Below are 20,886 nucleotides of genomic sequence, written 5' to 3'. Positions count from 1 at the left end.
CTTTATACATGCCAGCTCAATTTGATTCATTCTCAGTCGAAAGACACCTGTTGTTATTTCTTGTTGTTTGTATTTGTAATTGTGTACCATATTCTCCGTTTTTTTTTGTCTTTGTTGTTGCATACATTCTCTTTACTCTTTACTCTTTTACTTGTTTCAGTCATTTGACTGTGGCCATGCAGGAGCACCGCCTTTAATCGAGCAACTCGACCCCGGGACTTATTCTTTTGTAAGCCCAGTACTTATTCTATCGGTCTCTTTTGCCGAACCGCTAAGTAACGGGGACATAAACACCGGCATCGGTTGTCAAGCAATGCTAGGGGGACAAACACAGAGACACAAACACACACACGCATATATATACATATCTACGACGGGCTTCTTTCAGTTTCCGTCTACCAAATCCACTCACAAGGCTTTGGTTGGCCCGAGGCTATAGTAGAAGACAATTGCCCAAGGTGCCACGCAGTGGGACTGAACCCGCAACCATGTGGTTGGTAAACCAGCTACTTACCACACAGCCACTCCTTCACTAGCTTTCTTACAGAAAATCTAATGCTCTTAGCTTAGACTTTTTGATGAATAACCAGATTGAACAGTCTCAAGTGTAACTGCCCGAAACTGAAAGGGCATCTGGTAACTTCAGTGACAAAAGAAGGCCACGAATGACCCATCCTTTTTTTCTGTCCCTCTAATTGTTGTTTTTCCTGCCTGCCTTTATATCGTCTGTCCAGTTGTTTTATTGTGGTCTATTACATTTTTGTTCCATTTTATACACACACATACACATATATACAAAGCCATCTCCTTCCGATATAACTAAAACGTTTAAAAGACATGCATTCCATGACACTGCTGACTTCTCCAATATCTGTTGTAAATTTGTGCATTATTTTATGAAGAATATCTAATTTGCAGTGGCAATTTTTTGGCATACACACTTTTTTGGCAGTGGATTGGAGGATGCTGTGAATTTATTATGTCATAGTATTGTATACAAATTATATAATATTATATTATCAAATGATTCATAGTATGTATAGATGAGTAAAATATAAAATATTTATACATAAAAGTAGGGGTGGGTGTGGTCTGAGAGTACTATGTAGCCATGAGGTGGTTGGTGGCCCAAAATGTTGGAGAGCCTCTTATGTAGAATGTAGGTGTAAAAGTCTGGATCTGGTCAGTTTGGGCCAAAACAGATGAAATATTTTAGCTGGATATGGCTGGCTGAAATGTTAATAGGTTAACTTGGCAATAAAGATTACCAGCCAAGTGTTCTGTGTCACATGGTGTGGCATGCAACATGTACCTGTGTAATCTGTGCCAGCTTAGAATAGCTGACATCAACAGACAAGAGGATGATGATGATAACTGCCATAACTATGCCAGTAGTTTGTTACAGTAGAGGAGATTGGTTTGAAACTAATATATTTATGGATAGTCATGACGGGTGAGTAGAGTAATATTCGTGGGAGCGGAAGAAAAGGTGGCGAAAGAAGTTCTGTAAGCTGGGGCTTCCGTTTTCTCCCCATGCTTGCCTTACATTGAATCACTTTTCTAGTTCAGTGGTTTTTGAAGTATTTATAACTAGTTCAGACCCTTGGTGTTTCTCTTTACATGGCATAAGCTTTGGGACAGTGAGATGTATGTACACTGTGTAGCTACAAAGAGAGAAGCTGGCAGAATCGTTAGCACGCCAGGCGAGATGCTTAGTGGTATTTCGTCTGCGTTACGTTGTGAGTTCGAATTCCGCCGAGGTCGACTTTGCCTTTCATCCTTTCGGGGTCGATAAATTAAGTACCAGTTACGCACTGGGGTCGATGCAATCGACTTAATACCTATGTCTGTCCTTGTTTAGCCCCTTGTGGGTAATAAAGAAATAGGTATGATGCATACGTGTGTGTGTGTATTTACTCTCCTCCTGTCTCTGTCTCTCTCTTCCTCCACAAAAACACACACCACACACACTCTTACATGCAAGTTGTTACATTTGTGATGGATATGTCGTGTGTGTATGTGTGTCTAAGGTTCGGTATCATATGTAGCCATGTATGTATGTGTGTGTGTCCCTGCATATGCACACACGTGCTAACTTACGTATAAGCTGTAACTTGTCATTGGAACTTGTACAGAACTGAGTGTGTGGTGTGCATGTGTATATGTGTGTATACACACATGCACAGCAAATACACAGTGCAAATGTAATACTTAAGACAAGTACTTTTCAACCTTTATGCTGGAGTGAGATATGCTTTGGACATGCACATGATTCTTATTGTGATGATGGTTTTATTTCAAACACAATACGGCTAAGACTACAATATATAAGGTAACTGTAGGTTATGATTTGAGGGAAATTTTATTGCTATTTCTCCGACCATTGCTGGTTTGTGTCTAATTCCATTGGAGGAAATGGTGTAGTTTGGAGTGAAGTCATGTTTTTCAACCCTTTCCCTGTGCAAAGTATTTTCATTAGTATGTCCTAAATGTCCACGCTTGTTTTCAGACTGTTAATTTGCCCCCATTTCATACATCATCATCATCGCTTAACGTCTGTTTTCCATGCTAGCATGGGTTGGACGGTTTGATCGGGGTCTGGGAAGCCAAGAGGCTGCACCAGGCTCCAATCTGATCTGGCAGTGTTTCTATAGCTGCATGCCCTTCCTAACGCCAACCACTCCGTGAGCGTAGTGGGTGCTTTTTACGTGCCACTGGCATGGGCCAGAGGAGGCTGGCAAACGGCCACAATTGGTTGGTGTTTTTTTACGTGTCACCGACACCGACTTCAGTCAGGCGGTGCTGGCATCAGCCACGTTCGGATGGTGCTTTCGTTTTATAAGGCTTGTGTAACTCTGGTGGTTGAAAAAATATTTGGGTATGTGTATCATTTGATTCATGGATACCAGAGAAATATGTCCTGCGTTTTCTACCTGACACACAAGATGGATGAAATGTTAATATTGGCTTAACCCATTAGCAATCAGATTGCTCTGTCAAATGTAATGCTTGTTTTTCCACATTGTTTTGAGTTAATCCTGCATTATCTTGTAACCTTGAGATTTCGGTATTGTTAGTGTTTGTGTTCAAAATGACATTCTAGGGTAGGTGTGAAATGCCAGATATGGCCAGTTTAAATGCTAGAGGTTAAAATCTTGGCACAAATCCAGTAGCTTTTGAGGGGAGGGGGAAGTCGATTACATCAACCCCAGTACTTAATGGTACATATTTTATCAGTTCCAGAAGGATGAAAGGCAAAGTCGACTGTGATAAGATTTGGACTCAGACTGTAAAGACAGACTAATTGCCATTCAGCACTTTGCTTGACATATTAGCAGTTCCGTCAGCTCACAGCCTTAAAAATGAATGATAATGGTAGAGTAAGTCCCACATTCTTTGAATTATGTCTAAGATACTGAAATATGTTTAATTTCAGTTTCTGATCTTTCTTCAAATACCAGTTCTTGGGTTTTGTGTGTTAGTCATCACTATTTGTGGATACCAGTGAGCATCCAAAGAATTTTCTGTTGTTGCTGTTTAACCCTTTTGTTACCAACCCGTAGTACAAATGTCTTGTTTTCATAAGTTTTTCATTAAAATATACCACCAAACCTTAGTTGCAATGTATGTTCCTAATCCTAGCTTAATGATAATTAAATTATTTTACTAAATTCTTTGTTATATTTAAAGTAATTGAAAGAAACACAGAGCATCTCAAAATAAATACAGTAACGAAAGGGTTAAGCTCTAGGCTTACATATGATGAAAGGTCTTCCAGCATGACCATCTTTTCTATGTTTAACCCTATAGTATTTAAACCTGCCATATCTGGCCCGGATATTCTACCCATTTTGTGTTGAAACTGGCCATGTCCAGTTTCTCCTTGAAATCTCAAAACTACGAGATATAATGCATAATTAATTCAGAACAATGTGAATAAATAGGCTTTAATTTGACAGGGAAAATATCTGAATGCCAATAGGTTATAGAACAGCAATCATATTGTTATCCATTTAATCTTCCTCCCTTGGTCAGCTGATCTGTAGGATATAAATCATAACCTCCATTCAAAGAAACTCTGGTAGATTGTTGAGCCAGATTTGCCTACCACTTTGCACAGGTTGGCAAATGATGACTCTCTCCATTGTTGTGTTTTTGTATGAGGATTCAATGTTACGAATTTATATGATTCAGCTGTTAACCAGTCCTTTTGAATATAGTGTTCTTGTGAACAGTACCAAGGAGAAGGCAGCACTACCTCTTTATGTCTCTAAGAATTCTGTTAGCATAAGTTATATCCTTGTCAGTAACTAGCATATAATAAATTAATAATTAAAAAAAAATTTTCTTTTTTTTTTTTCCTTTTTTCATGTGTGTTCATTGTAAGAAGCGATTAAAGAATAAAAAAAAAAAAAGCAAACTTTATTTTTAATTTTTCACATTAGTTAATGAGTGATGACAAAATTAAAAGGGGTCTGTGATCCGAAAGTAATTTTCTTTGATGGAAGCTAATTTTTCCTTCCTTTTCACTTTTCATTTCTCTGGAAAGAACATTATCTTTCGTTGGCAGGTGCTGATTTTTTTCTTCTTTCTCTCTGAAATATTTTGGAAATATGTATTTTAGTTTCTTCATTCGCTATTACTTTCTTTTATTTATTTTTATTTTGTGGTTTGTCTTCTATTTAGTATTTTTATTTTAACTTTCTCTTCTAAGCATCATAGCCTTTGCCATTCCTTGTGCTATTTATTGATTTCATAGTTACCAGTAAATATACTCTCTTTCTCTCTTACTCTTTTACTTGTTTCAGTCATTTGACTGCGGCCATGCTGGAGCACCACCTTTAGTCGAGCAAATCGACCCCGGGACTTATTCTTTGTAAACCCAGTACTTATTCTATCGGTCTCTTTTGCCGAACCGCTAAGTGACGGGGACGTTAACACACCAGCATTGGTTGTCAAGTAATGCTAGGGGGACAAACACAGACACACAAACATACACACACATATATATATATATATACGACAGGCTTCTTTCAGTTTCCGTCAACCAAATCCACTCACAGGGTTTTGGTTGGCCCGGGGCTATAGCAGAAGACACTTGCCCAAGATGCCAGGCAGTGGGACTGAACCCGGAACCATGTGGTTGGTTAGCAAGCTACTTACCACACAGCCACTCCTGCGCCTATTTATACTGTTTATTTTTCTTTTGTTTAACCCAAGATTCCCACACCATAACCATCTTGTCCTTCCTTTCTTTTTGAGAACAATGTGTGATTGAAGAGAGATTTGGCTATTGTTTCTATCACTTAGGTTGACTACCTTCTGGTTCCCTGTTGGTTTATTACAGCTTTAGCTGTTTATCCCTCCAGCTCAGCCCTGATCAGGAAAATATAATATTATCAAGAATATTCTAGCCATCATATCTTTTTAATATTCAACAACACTATCCAATGTGTGCTTTCTGTTTTAAGACTACCAGCAGTGATTTAACAGAATTTGGCTGCTATTTCTAGCATGTCTAATGACAGTAGAGACTCGCTGGTTCATTGTTTTTAGTATTTACTGATGGTGAGTGGTGAAGGTATTTAAGATATTTGTAAAGGCAGTTAAGGCATTGCCAGATGACCTCCACTCCCTTATCTGTAACCCTGCTTTCTGCCCTGTCAGTCAGGAGAAGATCTACATTTTAGTGTATTATGTGGTTGGCATGCCATATTGGTTTCATTGGTTGAATAAGGCAAGTGAGATGTCTGTTAGGGGTATCTGTTGCTATGATGGGTATTGATCATCACTTCCTTTGAAACGTCATCTGAAGTTCAACTTATATCATCACAGTCATAGTCTCTCTTTTTTAAACAAACATCACAGTAGTCCAACAACATTGGGAGCAGAGTTTGTCAAGTTTTACCTTCCCAGCAAAGCAACATAGAGATTTCAGTTCAGCAGCCCTTCTGTAAGCTTTGCAGTGTGTGTGTGTGGTGGGGAGAACATTGCAAACAATGAATGGAATAAGCATGAAATGAAAAAAAATCGTATAAATAAAAGGGCATTGCTACAGATGTATATGTCCCCGACTTTGTTGCCTCATGACATCCCAAAAAATTTATACTTTTTAACAAAATTTTCTACAAATACCGCTTAGATGTTGTGGCTTCAGAGTATATAGTGATTTAAGAGAAAGAATTTTTCTGAGGGGGTAGAGAGAGGAGTTTTGGAAAATTCACATGATCAGACTTTTTTCCCCTTATAACTTTCAGGGAGATGGGTATCTGTTTATGAAAATTTATACAAACCCTTACTAGAAGTAGATGTCAGGTACCTATGATCCACTCTAAATTTGTTCTCTCTATATAAACAACAGGCCGAAATTTACTAAATTTCGAATAATTCTGTTCCTCAAGATTTCATGCTTTGCAATAAAAATTGCTCAGCATTCATCAGTAGAAATACACAGATCAGTATATAAGCAAGAAAGTCATGTACTTAACAATAAATCTACTCATAGACATTAACATATACATACATTTCCTACGTATACATTCCATCTATCTATAGGTATAAATAATTTTTGAGTTCTCTAGTTATATTATACTGCGGTTCTGTATTTACCCCATATGATTTCTGACATCAACTACCACATGGTCGAGATATGCTTTTTTTTTTTCCTCTTTGAAAAATTGGAATGTAAAAAGAAAAAAAAAAAGTCGTTTTTTCAGTTTTCCCCATGTATTTCACCCAAAAATATTTTTTCTAAAAAGTGAAAAATGAAGCAATTACTGAGGGAAATAGAAATTTTGAAATGCCAAAATTACAGATTCAGAATTTCTGTAGCCGGAAAAGTGGGTTTCTGTAGGAGGAGGTGGGGGGGGGATAAAAAACGGTTGTGGTGACGAAAACTGGTTACCAGTTTCATGTTGTCCAGTAGCAAGTTAGAAGTTGAAGTATTTTTGAAAGACAGAAAAATCTAAGAAAATATATGACAAACAGAAAAACCGTGTTTGTGATTATGAATAGAATGTTTTATTATTCCCAAGAGTGAAACAATTCTAACTGTTCCGATGGCGTGGTGGGGTTATACCTGAATATAGTAAGAGAATTTACAAACTCGTTTTGTTAGTTATATTTAGGGAGATAATTACACTTGGTCACAAGTTTTGCAAGGGAACAAAACTGTTAGATTATTATTATTTTAGGAACGAATTGTTTAACGCAGAACATTCTCTCTTTTACTCTTTACTCTTTTACTTGTTTCAGTCATTTGACTGCGGCCATGCTGGAGCACCGCCTTTAGTCGAGCAAATCGACCCCGGGACTTATTCTTTTGTAAGCCCAGTACTTATTCTATCGGTCTCTTTTTGCCGAACCGCTAAGTGACGGGGACGTAAACACACCAACATCGGTTGTCAAGCAATGCTAGGGGGACAAACACAGACGCACAAACACACACACATACATCATCATCATCATCATCGTTTAACGTCCACTTTCCCTGCTAGCATGGGTTGGACGGTTCAACTGGGGTCTGGCAAGCCCGAAGGCTGCACCAGGCCAGTCAGATCTGGCAATATATATATACGACAGGCTTCTTTCAGTTTCCGTCTACCAAATCCACTCACAAGGCATTGGTCGGCCCGGGGCTATAGCAGAAGACACTTGCCCAAGATGCCACGCAGTGGGACTGAACCTGGAACCATGTGGTTGGTTAGCAAGCTACTTACCACACTGCCACTCATGTTCCCATTTTGTTTTTCTGTCTATTTTAGACCCTTTAGCATTTAAACTGGCCATAACCTGCCCTAATATTCTGTGTTTTATGCTCAAACTGACAGATCCGACCTCTTGTGTGTTCCCTACAGTGTCATCATCATCACCATTTAACGTCTGCTTTCCATGTTGGCAGGGGTTGGCCAGTTTGACTGAAAACTGGTGAGCCTGGGCGGCATGTGCACCATGTTCTGATCTGATTTGGCCAAGTTTCTGTGGCTGGATACCCTTCCTAACACCAACCACTCGGAGAGTGTAGTGGGTGATTTTTATGTGCCATCAGCCATAACTATGGTCTCTGCTTGACAGGTCTACACAAGCAAGGTATATTGCCAAAGATCTTGGTCACCTGTTACTGCCTTCCTGAGGCCCAATGCTCTTGTGTGCCACTAGCATTTTGAACACACCACCGAAACCTTGAAGCTAGAAACTAATGCATAATTAATACAAAACAATGTGAATGAATATAGGCTGTGTGGTAAGAAGCTTGCTTCTCAACCACATGGTTTTGGGTTCAGTCCCATTGTTTGGCGCCTTGTGCAAGTGTCTTCTACTATAGCCTCAGGTCGACCAAGGCCTTGTGAGTGTATTTTGTAGACAGGAACTGAAAGAAGCCTGTTGTATGTATGTGTGTGTGTGCGTATCTCTGTGTCTGTGCTTGAGCCCCTCCCCTTCCATTGCTTGACAACCAATGTTGGTGTGTTTATGTCCCTGTAACTTGGTGGTTCAACAAAAGATACTGATAGAATGATTACCAGCCTTACAAAAAATGTCCTGGGGTCGATTTGTTTGACTGAAATATAACAAAGAATTAAGTAAAATAACTTCGTTATCATTAAGCTAGTGTTAGGAACATAAACTGTGACTAAGGTTTGGTGGAAGATTTTAATTCAAAACTTATGTAAACAAGACATTTATACTCAGTCAGAGCCGGTTTCAGCCAGGTTGGTAATGAAAGGGTTAATTGAGCTCCTGAAACCAGTAAAAGGGTAAAAGAAACAAAAAAAAAAAAAGGAAATTAGCATTACATTTGACAAATCTGAAAGCTAAGGGGCTGATTCATATTCTTGTCTGTGTCATTTGATCTCGGTTTTGTTACAGATCCCTGGTGGCGTTTTTGCCTCCAGCTTTCTCATCTGAACTCCACATTCATGGAATGTTAATTGTTTTTCAGTCTTATGTTTCAAAGAATATCTTGAGTATTCCACCCTATATTCTGCTAAATGAAGATACCCCGCAAATGAATCAATATACCCAACAAGAAGAATCTCTCCTCGATGCAGAAATTGATGACTTAAAAATGAAAGTCTGGGCGGTGAGTAGATAACTTCCTTTTTGCTCCCTTGGTTACCTTTGTCTCTCTTGCCTGTGTCATACTCCTTTGCTTCCTGTACTTGCATTCTCTTTCACTCTGTTGTCTGTCTTCACATTCATGTTAGTGTGCTACAGAGGAGACTGTTCCGGTCTCAGGTAAATGATTCATGTGGTAGTGGGGGGGGTGACAGCCGAGTGGTCCATGTGGAAGGAACTGGGACTGGAGAAGATGAGGTTAGAAGTGCTAAAGATGGATCTTAGGGGAATTGGACTTCGTGAAGGAGAGGACTAGGCACCGTACCAAATGGCAAAGATTTCAAGGTGAACATACCCTCTTCTCTTCTGTGGCAAGTGTAATAAAATGTAAAATGCACACGCACACAAAGGTGCATAGGTGAATGTGTTTACTATATTTCCCATAGTGAGAGGCTCAAAAGCAATGTGACCATCTATAGTTCCAATTAGATGTTGTAATGTAGTTGAGATCCAGCAGTTCATTGAAAAAAATTAGTGGGAAAGGAAGGCCTTTCAGAAGGATATATCTTTTTGAATTCAGCCAATCTCCCATAAAAGGAAAACAAAAATAAAAAATGTTTAAAAAAAAAAATCTCAAACTGTGTTGAAAATGCCAATAACTTTGTGCTTTCAAGGTTGTGTTATGTAGTGAGATTTAATACAAGTTTCTATGACAGAAATATTGCTTAATTTGTGTATATATAATTTGATTTTATAAAATACTTTTTCAAGCTTACTATGTTTTCAGTTTTTAATTTTATTTGTAATTTCAATTTACCTGTAAGGTGGATGACAAATTTTGATTAATTATATTAGTGAATCAGTGTACATGTCTTGTATGTATGTGTGTATGTATAAATTGATTTTGTTTTGTATTTCCCTCAGACATAAATTCCAGTATTTTGAGCTATCTTTTATGATGCACCTGTTTTATATGCATTTATGTTCAATTAAAAATCCAATAATGTGTGTGATTCTTCTATATTACTGTTTTGTTGTATACCCAGCTGAATATTAGCTGACAACTAATTTTATATGGAGTTATTTAAGCGAAATCTGTTACGTTTTTACTGTATCTACCTGTAATTGGATACGTTTTCAGACAAAAATCATATAGATTCAAAAGCCTCTTAAGATAAATTCCAGAAGCCATGTTTTATATGTGAATAAGTAAAAAGGAAAAAAAAAAAATTGTCGTTTTACAAAACCAGTTGAAGTTTTTGATTTCTTTTGAATTAAATTGAAGCACATTGTCAAGGAGGTTATCTATTTTGGCTAGAAATACATTAACGATAGGATTAAGTGTGGATGAGTGTTGGTATAAAGATGGATCAATGCCACAATAATTGATGATATTACCATCATCATTTAATGTCCGTCTTCCATGCTGGCAGGGTTTAGATGATTTGACAGGACCCAGCCAGTTAGAAGGCTACACCAGGCTACTGTGTCTGTTTTGGCATGGTTTTTGTGGCTGGATGTCCTTCCTAACACCAACCACCCTGTAGAGTGGACGGAGTGCTTTTTATATGGCACCGGTACAGGTGAGGTGAGTTTTGGCATGGTTTTTACAGCTAGATACCTTCCAAATGCTAACCGCTCCACAGTGTGGTCTGGATTCTTTTTACATGATACATTTGCTATGACAGATGCAAGTTGGCTACAACAAAAGTGGTTGGGTTGAAGAAATAGCTGACTATCAGGAGAAATGTTTTTGTAGAATGTAAACATGGGTGTCTGAGTGTGAGGCAAGAGGCATTCTTGAATGTGAAAGAGGTCAAGCAAGAGCATAAGAATTGGTGGCCACAGGTATCACTGTATTAAGGGGTTTGCTTTGCAGCCACCTGGTTTCAAGTTCACTCTCACTAAGCAACTGCTTCTACCATAATTAATTCTTTAGCATTTAAACCAGCCATATCTGGCCAAAATATTCTTGTTTTATAAGTTCAAACTGACTGCATCTGGCTTCCAACACCTTTGCTACAATGTCGTCATCATCATCATCATCATTTAACGTCCGTTTTCCATGCTAGGATGGGTTGGACGGTTCGACCGGAATCTGGGAAGCCAGGAGGCTGCACTAGGCTCCAGTCTGATCTGGCAGTGTTTCTACAGCTGGATGCCCTTCCTAACGCCAGCCACTCCATGAGTGTAGTGGGTGGTTGGCATTAGGAAGGGCATCCAGCTGTAGAAGCACTGCCAGATCAGACTGGAGCCTGGCAGTCTAAAAATAATCACTTCAAAATCTTGAAGCTATGAAATAATGTATGATTAATTCAAAACCATGAATAAGCATTATGTTTGACAGAGAAATCTGAATGCTAAAGGATTAAGTCATTTATTGTATTTTTGTTGAATTACGTTGCTTTTTTTGAAACTACTGAAGAATTTTGTCATTATTAAGCTGAAATTTTGATGGAAGTTTACCTCTTAAAAGGGAAGCTTGTATCATGGAAACAAGTCATCTTGGGTGAATTGGCATCGCAAGTGTTAATTACCTAGAGTGCACTGCAACTAAATCGGTAATCAGTACTTTAACTACATGGCTATCATCATCATCATCATCATCATTTAACGTCCGCTTTCCATGCTAGCATGGGTTGGACGGTTCAACTGGGGTCTGGGGAGCCCGAAAGCTGCACCAGTCCAGTCAGATCTGGCAGTGTTTCTACAGCTGGATGCCCTTCCTAACGCCAACCACTCCGAGAGTGTAGTGGGTGATTTTATGTGCCACCGACACAGGTGCCAGACGAGGCTGGCAAACGGCCACGCTCGGATGGTGTTTTTTATGTGCCACCGACACAGGTGCCAGACGAGGCTGGCAGACGGCCACGCTCGGATGGTGTTTTTTTATGTGCCACCGACACAGGTGCCAGACGAGGCTGGCAGACGGCCACACTCGGATGGTGTTTTTATGTGCCACCGACACAGGTGCCAGACGAGGCTGGCAGACGGCCGCGCTCGGATGGTGTTTTTATGTGCCACCGACACAGGTGCCAGATGAGGCTGGCAAAATGAATTAGAAAAAACACCGCAGAACACCCACATGTAGAAAATCTGGAATACACACCACAAGGTATCTCACAATACATCTAGATGTTTTGGAGATTGTTCATTTCATCAGCTGCTGTTGAACTATAGACAATATAGAACAGTGGCCTTCTATGTCTCTTGTAATATTTGTTTTGCATGGGTTACAAACACCATTCTTGAAACTTTGACTGTAAGAAATACAGTGAACCAGTGATTGGCCTGTTGGCGGCTACCTGTAATTACCTGTAATTACTGGTGCTACCTTTTACAAATTAGCATTTAAGATTACATAAATGAAAACTAGAGTTCAAGGAAACTGCCAGGAATAGTGTTTGGTGGTCTGTTGTACTGTAGAATTATCCATTCTGTTAGTGTTGAAAATTACTGTCATAGTAATAATGGCTATGATGTTGTGATTGCAAATTCATATTTAAAAAATTTTTTTTATTAGTTGATAGGGAGACAATACTGGAAGCATAAAGTTGAAATTTGTCATTTCTTTAACTTCTCTAAAGATCGCTTATTTTTAAAGCAAATGAAAGTTCTAATAAAATTTAGTCTTTAGATTTAATTAAGTTTCTGTTTTTTTAATTCAAATTCAGACATTTGCTTTTATATTTTTTCTAATTGGATTTTGCTCAAAGCTAAAATATTATCGATGAAGCAGATGTATTTGCTGTAAGCAATTTAACACACACACACACACAGATCTCGGTTCCTTACACCAAGTTGTTAGTGGCCACCAGGTTAGAGTACTATCAGTTATTTTGTAAGATAGTAAGCAACAGAGAACATTAGTTTTAGTGGCTCTGAAGCACTAGCTACAAATGGACTATATTCTTTTACTTGTTTCAGTCATCTGACTGCAGCCATGCTGGAGCACCACTTTGAAGGGTTTTAGTCAAGCAAATCAACCCCAGGACTTTTTTTTTTTTTTAAGCCTAGTACTTATTCTATTAGTCTCTTTTGCTGAGCTGCTAAGTTATGGGGATATAAAAACTCCACCACTTGTCAAGCAGTGATTGGGCAGGTGGGGTGGACACACACACACAGAGGACAAGCTTCTTTCAGTTTCTGTCTACCAACTCCACTCACAAGGCTTTGGTTGGCCCAAGGCTGTAGTAGAAGACACTTGCCTAAGATGCCATGCAGTGGGATTGAACCCATAACCATGTGGTTGGGAAGCAAGCTTCTTACCACACAGCCACACTTATATCTTTGTTGTTTTAACATTTACTTTTCCATGGTTGCATGGGTCAGTTTTGTACAGTTGGATGCCCTACCAGATGTTACTGCCACCAGTTTCCAAGCAAGTTAATCATTTCCCTTTCCAACCAACTCCAAACAACCCAGAAGTAATTATAAAGAGAACTAAAAACAAGCAACACTCGGCGCAGTTGTGGCTGAGTGGTAAATAGCTTCCTTCCCAACCACATGATTATGGGTTCAGTTCCACGGTGTGACACTTTGAGTAAGTGTCTTCTACTATAGTCATGGACCAACCAAAGCCTTGTGAATGGATTTAGTAGGGCAGAAACTAAAAGAAGCTTGTGTGTGTATGCACATATGTGCATATATGTCTGTTTGTTTTCCACTACTGATGTTGGTGTGTTTATACCCCCATGACTTAGTGGTTCAGCAAAATACTAAAAAGATCAAACTTGAGCACAGTCATGGTCTTAATATCACATCTGGAACTAATACACACACACACCCCTCTTATATATATGATTCTACGATTTAAAAAAAATATTACCATCATTTTTTTGTTTTTTTAATGCATTTTTTACTCGGTTTTATATAAGGGAAGTAACTCTAAAAATGCTTATATAGTTATTTCCCTTACAAACCTGAGCAACGCCGGGCGAGACGGCTAGTATATTATATTATAAAATCCATGCTTCTGCAAATCTGTCTTCTGTGTGTGTGTGTTATGTGAGGAACTGTAAGCATTACATGTTTAAATGGCTTGGAAAATATAAGGCATTTGCATAACTAATGGAAGTAATTTCAATGTTCTTTCCTACATTAACCATTTAGCTATGCAGCAAGCATTGTAACTGAATTTGCATCTTTGGCAGATTTTAATGTAAATTAATCAAGTCATTTCATTCAAATCATTTACTATGTCTGTTGAACATGATTTCTCGAAACCTGCATATCTGTAATACAAATAAGAAAATTTTATCTCCAAGAGATTAAAGAAAAAAAAATCTAAATGTAGGCGATTAATGCAAACACCCTGTTTCTGTGAAAAGGCAAAGCTTTTTTTTTTTTTCTAAATTTAAATTTACTAAATGAGGATGTAAAGCATACAATACTTTTGTCTCTTGGTTGTCATCTTACAATATTCATGTTATCTTAGGGTCAGGTTAGATTAGATTAATTTGTTCACAAAACATGTGCATGATGGACCCTTTATACAGGGCTTCCATTGGTGACAGTTATCCTTAAATCAAAGGGATGGCCTGAATGCATGTGCGGCAGAGTGGGCTCCACTAAAGTGTCAGGTAGTAGGGCTAAATTTGGCAACAGGTTAAGCCTTGCACCCAAGTAGACCGTGGTAGGATTTGAACTCTGGATGCAAAGAACCAGTAAAGATACAGTAGCTCATTGAGTTTGATATTGTTACACTTCTACTAATCCATGGCATACTATCAGTTATAACAATAGGGGTTCCAGTTGATCCGATCAACGGAACAATCAGTTTGTAGAATTAACGTGCACTCCAAAGACACACGTACCCTTCTTGTAGTTTTCGGGGAGACTCAGCATGACACACAATGTGATGAGGCTGATCCCTTGAACTACAGGTACTACTCTGTTTTGCCAGCTGAGTGGACTGGAGCAATGGGAAATGAAGGGTCTTGCTCAAGGACACAATGTGCCACCAGAAATCGAACTAGTGACCTTATGATCATGTGCTGACCACCCTAACCACTGAGCCACACACTTTCACAATTCATTGTTCTAGAGAAGTGCTTTGTTCTATCAATCCTTGAAAGGATGGAAGGCAAAGTTGACCTTGGCTAGATTTGAACCAAGAATGCAGAGAATTGAAGCAGATAACTGCTATGCATTCTATCTGATGTTCTAACAACTACGCAAATTCACTGTTGCCCGGTTCTCCCAAGATATTGGGAAATTCATACTGCTTCTCATGTTTTGCTTGCAGCTATCAGTTTGTTGTGGCTCATCATTAAATGCTATGTGGTTGGTGTTAGGAAGGGCATCCAGCCGTAAAAGCCGTGCCAAAACAGACACACAGGTCTAGTGCAGGTCCCTGCCTGGATGGTTCCTGTCAAACTGTCCAACCCATGCTAGCATGGAAGGCAGATGTTAAATGATAATTTAATTTGCAAGGCGGCGAGCTGGCAGAAACGTTAGCACGCTGTGCGAAATGCTTAGCGGTATTTCGTCTGCCGTTGTTCTGAGTTCAAATTCCGCCGTGGTCGACTTTGCCTTTCATTCTTTCGGGGTCGATAAATTACGCACTGGGGTCAATGTAATTGACTTAATCCCTTTGTCCTTGTTTGTCCCCTCTATGTTTAGCCCCTTGTGAGCAATAAAGAAATCTGTTAAATGATAATGAGCTTTTAACCCTCTGGCATTCTGGTTAGCCTGTTAAATGTAATGCTTATGTACATTGTTTTGAATTACGCAGCATTTTGTGGCTTTGAGATTTCAATGACCGAATGGTTTATTTTTAGAATGACATTGTAGGTGTGAAAGGCCAGATCTAGATAAGTTTGAACATTAAACAGGCTGAATATGATGGATTTAAATGCCAAACGGTTAAATTAAGGAAGAATCTATAATGACCAGCAAAGCTGTCTTTTACTTTTTAAGATGTGTGTGTTGCTAAGTGAATTAATTATCTAAGGTGATTATACATCTTTTGCTGATATTTTACTTGAAGTGAAAAGCCAGGCTTGAGTCTTAACTGAATGTTTGAGTAGGTTTTCTTTGTAAGGCCAGGCAGTTTGCAATAAACTTGGTATTAATAGACTTTGTTGAATCTATTCACTCTCTTAGAAGAGTTCTTACTCCTAATAAACATACTGATAAATTTAGATGAGATTCCATCAACCTTGCTAAAGGATTGTAAATATTTCTAAACCATTTCTCCCTCTTTTTTTTTTTTTTTATCATCGTTGGATGAGCAGAATGTGGAGTGAACAAATTGATATGCGGATGCAGTCCTTAGCTAAAAGATTTCGTGTTATATTGGATAAACTGATTCAGTGTTGTTGGTTCATGTACAGAGCCAAAACTAAAATCTCTTAACTGGAAATTTTCTGTTTTTTTTAAACTTGCTTTCTGTCGGTTAGGACAGTTATATATGAATTTGGATAGTAATAATTTTGCTTTTGTGTTTAGTCTGCAAGATTCTTGATATGAAATTGTGTATTGAAACCTATTTTGTCTTGGAGAGTCATTATGCCAATAACACATGCACAGGTTTGATCCCACTTCATTATTATTAGTCAGTTGGTTAAATTTTTAGCATTTAAATTGGCCGTACCTGATCCAAATGTTCAACTTTGGTAAAAATGGCCAAACCCAGCTTCTTAAACTTACCTTGTGTCATTCTAAAAAGAAACAAACCACATCATTGAAATCTCAAAACAATGAGACAATATATGATTAATTCAAAACAATGTGAATAAAAAAGCATTAAATTTGATATCTAACTAATCAATCATTTGTTTGACCCTTTAGCATTTAAACTGGTCATATCCGGCCAAGATATTTGTTTTATGTTCAAAATGGCCAGATTCAGCCTTTCACACCTGTCCTACAATGTAATTCAAAAAATAGACAATATCATCATCAAGATCTCAGAGCTAGGAGATGGTAAATGATTAGTTGAAAATAATTTGGGTAAATATTAAATTTGGCAGAGGCTTAATGTATTGGTTGTTTGTGTGAAAGTTCTTTCGTTGTTGTTTGCAACCTTTTCTGTGAACTGTGTCCCCCTGGTCACTCCAGTTCCCTACATTGTTAGGTATTAGTATATTGCTTGTATAGTGTTTGTATGAGAAAGTAGCATAGGATCATTTTGCCACCCCGGGACATTCATGAAGTTTAGTACAACAAAGTGGATGTAATAAGATTTGAATTCAATGCCATCTGGTCTATAGTGATATTACCTGAGCATTCCTTTCAAGTATCCGATAAGCTCAGTGCTCAGGAGTTTCAAGGGGGGTAGACTTTCTTGATAGAATTAGAGCTCAAGAGGAGATAGATCCTTTTATATAGGACTGTTTCTATCTCTGAGCTCAGTTTTAGGATTTAAGAATAGATAGGTATGTATTCTACTAAGAGTTCGATGGCAAGGAGTCACTTGAGAATTGTCTTGCCAAAAGGCAACAACGAGTCTGTTGCAGATATTAATTCCCATGAACCTGTTAGTCGGTAGTTGAATTTCTTAGGAGGCACTTGATCACTTGACCTTCGGATTTTAAAGGCAAATATTTGCTGTTTATTTATTTTCATATAAGCAAAGACGGAACAGCTAAAGGAGAAGGAATATAATTAAGTTGGGTATAGAAAATCTGGTGGCGTAGGAGGAGCAAATGCTGGTTTGAGCAATAATGATGTAAATGTGCTTCAAAGACTTTCAATTTCATTACTAACATTGCTGTTCATTTTGAAAAGATTTTCTCTTCTCCCCGCTTCTCCACCCTACTGTGATCTTCACTTTATTGGTTTCAATCAGTATTGGTAAATAAACCTGTTAAATTAGGACTGATGGCTTTCAGGCTTTGCAAACTCTACTGCATTTTCTCACCTGTCCTCATACTGTTTGGCAGTAATCTACTTATTATGCACTTATGTGTGTGTGTGTGTGTGTATGTGTATGTGTTTGCGTGCAGTGATTTTTATATATATATGTAGGGAATTCTTTGTAGTTTGTGAATATGTAGTGGATTGTGTTTAGTGATTTGTGTGTGTGTGTGTGTGTATGTATATATATATATATAATAAATGTGTATATATATAATATATATATATATATATATAAATCTATATATATAAATGTGTATATGTATATATATATAAATGTGTATATGTATATATATATAAATGTGTATATGTATATCATCATCGTCGTCATCATCGTCGTTTAACGTCCGTTCTCCATGCTAGCATGGGTTGGACGGTTCGACCGGGGTTCTGGGAAGCCAGAAGGCTGCACCAGGCTCCAGTCTAATTTGGCAATGTTTCTACAGCTGGATGCCCTTCCTAACGCCAACCACTCCGTGAGTGTAGTGGGTGCTTTTTACGTGCCACCTGCACAGGTGCCAGGCGGGGCTGGCAACGGCCACGGTCAGATTGGTGTATTTTATGTGCCACCGGCACGGAAGCCAGTCGAGGCGGTGCTGGCATCGGCCACGAGTCGGATAGTGCTTTTTACGTACCACCAGACCAGGGATCCTGGCTGGTTCAATTCGATTCGATTTCAATTTCGCTTGCCCCAACATGTCTTCACAAGCAAAGGGGGTTGGCAAGGGTGCCTGTCGTACGGTCGCATTGGAGTATTTTACGTGCCACGGCCACGAGTCGGATAGTGCTTTACGTACCACCAGACCAGGGATACTGGCTGGTTCAATTCGATTTCGATTTCGCTTGCCCCAACATGTCTTCACAGCAAAGGGGATTGGCAAGGGTGCCTGTCGTACGGTCGCATTGGAGTATTTTACGTGCCACGGCCACGAGTCGGATAGTGCTTTACGTACCACCAGACCAGGGATCCTGGCTGGTTCAATTCGATTTCGATTTCGCTTGCCCCAACTGTCTTCACAAGCAAAGGGGGTTGGCATGGGTGCCTGTCGTACGGTCGCATTGGAGTATTTTACGTGCCACGGCCCCGAGTCGGATAGTGCTTTTTACGTACCACCAGGCCAGGGATCCTGGCTGGTTCAATTCGGTTTCGATTTCGATTTCGCTTGCCCCAACATGTCTTCGCAAGCATGGGGGGTTGGGATGGGTGTCTGTCGTCGGATGAGGTTCTATATCGACTTCGCTTGCCTCAACCGGTCTTTGTGTCCAAGGGAGGAAAGGCATTCATAAGTGGGCTGGGCTCACTTGTCCTGCCTGGTCTTCTCACGTACAGAATATTTCCAAAGGTCTCGGTCTCTGGTCATTTCCTCAGTGAGGCCTAAAGTTCGAAGGTCGTGCTTCACCACCTCGTCCCAGGTTTTCCTGGGTCTACCTCTTCCACGGGTTCCCTCAACTGCTAGGGATTGGCACTTTCTCACACACCTATCTTCATCCATTCTCGCCACATGACCATACCAGCGCAATCGTCTCTCTTGCACACCACAACTGATGCTTCTTAGGTACAACATTTCTCTCAAGGTGCTAACGCTCTGTCGAGTATGTACACTGACATTACACATCCATCGGAGCATACTGGCTTCATTCCTCACGAGCTTACGCATGTCCTCAGCAGTCACAGCCCATGTTTCGCTGCCATGTAGCATGGCTGTTCGTACACACGCATCATACAGTCTGCCTTTTACTCTGAGCGAGAGGCCTTTAGTCACCAGCAGAGGTAAGAGCTCCCTAAACTTTGCCCAGGCTATTCTTATTCTAGCAGTTACACTTTCAGCGCACCCACCCCCACTACTGACTTGGTCACCTAGATAACGGAAGCTATCAACTACTTCTAGTTTTTCCCCCTGGAAAGTGACGGAAGTTGTTTTCTGCAGATTTTCGGAGGTTAATGCTCCCGAGCATCTGCCACATACAAAAACTATCTTCCCAGTTAGCCTACCTTTGACATTGCTGCACCTCTTATGTGTCCATAGCTTACACTGGGTACATCTTATATATATATAATATATATATATATATATATAATGTGTATATGTATATATATATATAAATGTATATATATAAAGTGTATATATATATAATATATATATATATAAATGTGTATATATATATATATTATATAAAATGTGTATATATATATAAATGTGTATATGTATATATATATAAATGTGTATATGTATATATATAAATGTGTATATATATATATATATATAAATGTGTATATATATATAAATGTGTATATATATATATAAATGTGTATATATATATATAATATATATATATATAAATGTGTATATATATATATATATAATGTGTATATGTATATATATATAATGTGTATATATATAAATGTGTATATGTATATTATATATATAAATCTATATATATAAATGTGTATATGTATATATATATAAATGTGTATATGTATATATATATATAAATGTGTATATCATCATCGTCGTCATCATCGTCGTTTAACGTCCGTTCTCCATGCTAGCATGGGTTGGACGGTTCGACCGGGGTTCTGGGAAGCCAGAAGGCTGCACCAGGCTCCAGTCTAATCTGGCAATGTTTCTACAGCTGGATGCCCTTCCTAACGCCAACCACTCCGTGAGTGTAGTGGGTGCTTTTTACGTGCCACCTTCACAGGTGCCAGGCGGGGCTGGCAACGGCCACGGTCAGATTGGCGTATTTTATGTGCCACCGGCACGGAAGCCAGTCGAGGCGGTGCTGGCATCGGCCACGATTCAGATAGTGCTTTTTACGTACCACCAGACCAGGGATCCTGGTGGTTCAATTCGATTTCAATTTCGCTTGCCCCAACATGTCTTCACAAGCAAAGGGGGTTGGCAAGGGTGCCTGTCGTACGGTCGCATTGGAGTATTTTACGTGCCACGGCCACGAGTCGGATAGTGC

At 39.0% G+C, this 20,886-nt stretch overlaps 1 protein-coding gene across 1 annotated transcript in view; it reads left to right on the top strand.

Annotated features, from left to right (window-relative positions):
* LOC115216800 (protein MIS12 homolog) overlaps positions 1-20,886 on the top strand; it is an 83,175-nt gene that overhangs the window by 33,775 nt on the left and 28,514 nt on the right. The window contains exon 5 of the mRNA XM_029786380.2: positions 8,939-9,079. Coding sequence (XP_029642240.1) covers positions 8,939-9,079 — 141 coding nt within the window. The remainder of the gene's footprint in view (positions 1-8,938; positions 9,080-20,886) is intronic.

The sequence above is a fragment of the Octopus sinensis genome, linkage group LG10 (assembly GCF_006345805.1).
Source record: "Octopus sinensis linkage group LG10, ASM634580v1, whole genome shotgun sequence".
In the NCBI taxonomy this organism is placed as follows: domain Eukaryota; kingdom Metazoa; phylum Mollusca; class Cephalopoda; order Octopoda; family Octopodidae; genus Octopus; species Octopus sinensis.
This window is presented reverse-complemented; position numbering and strand designations above follow the sequence as displayed.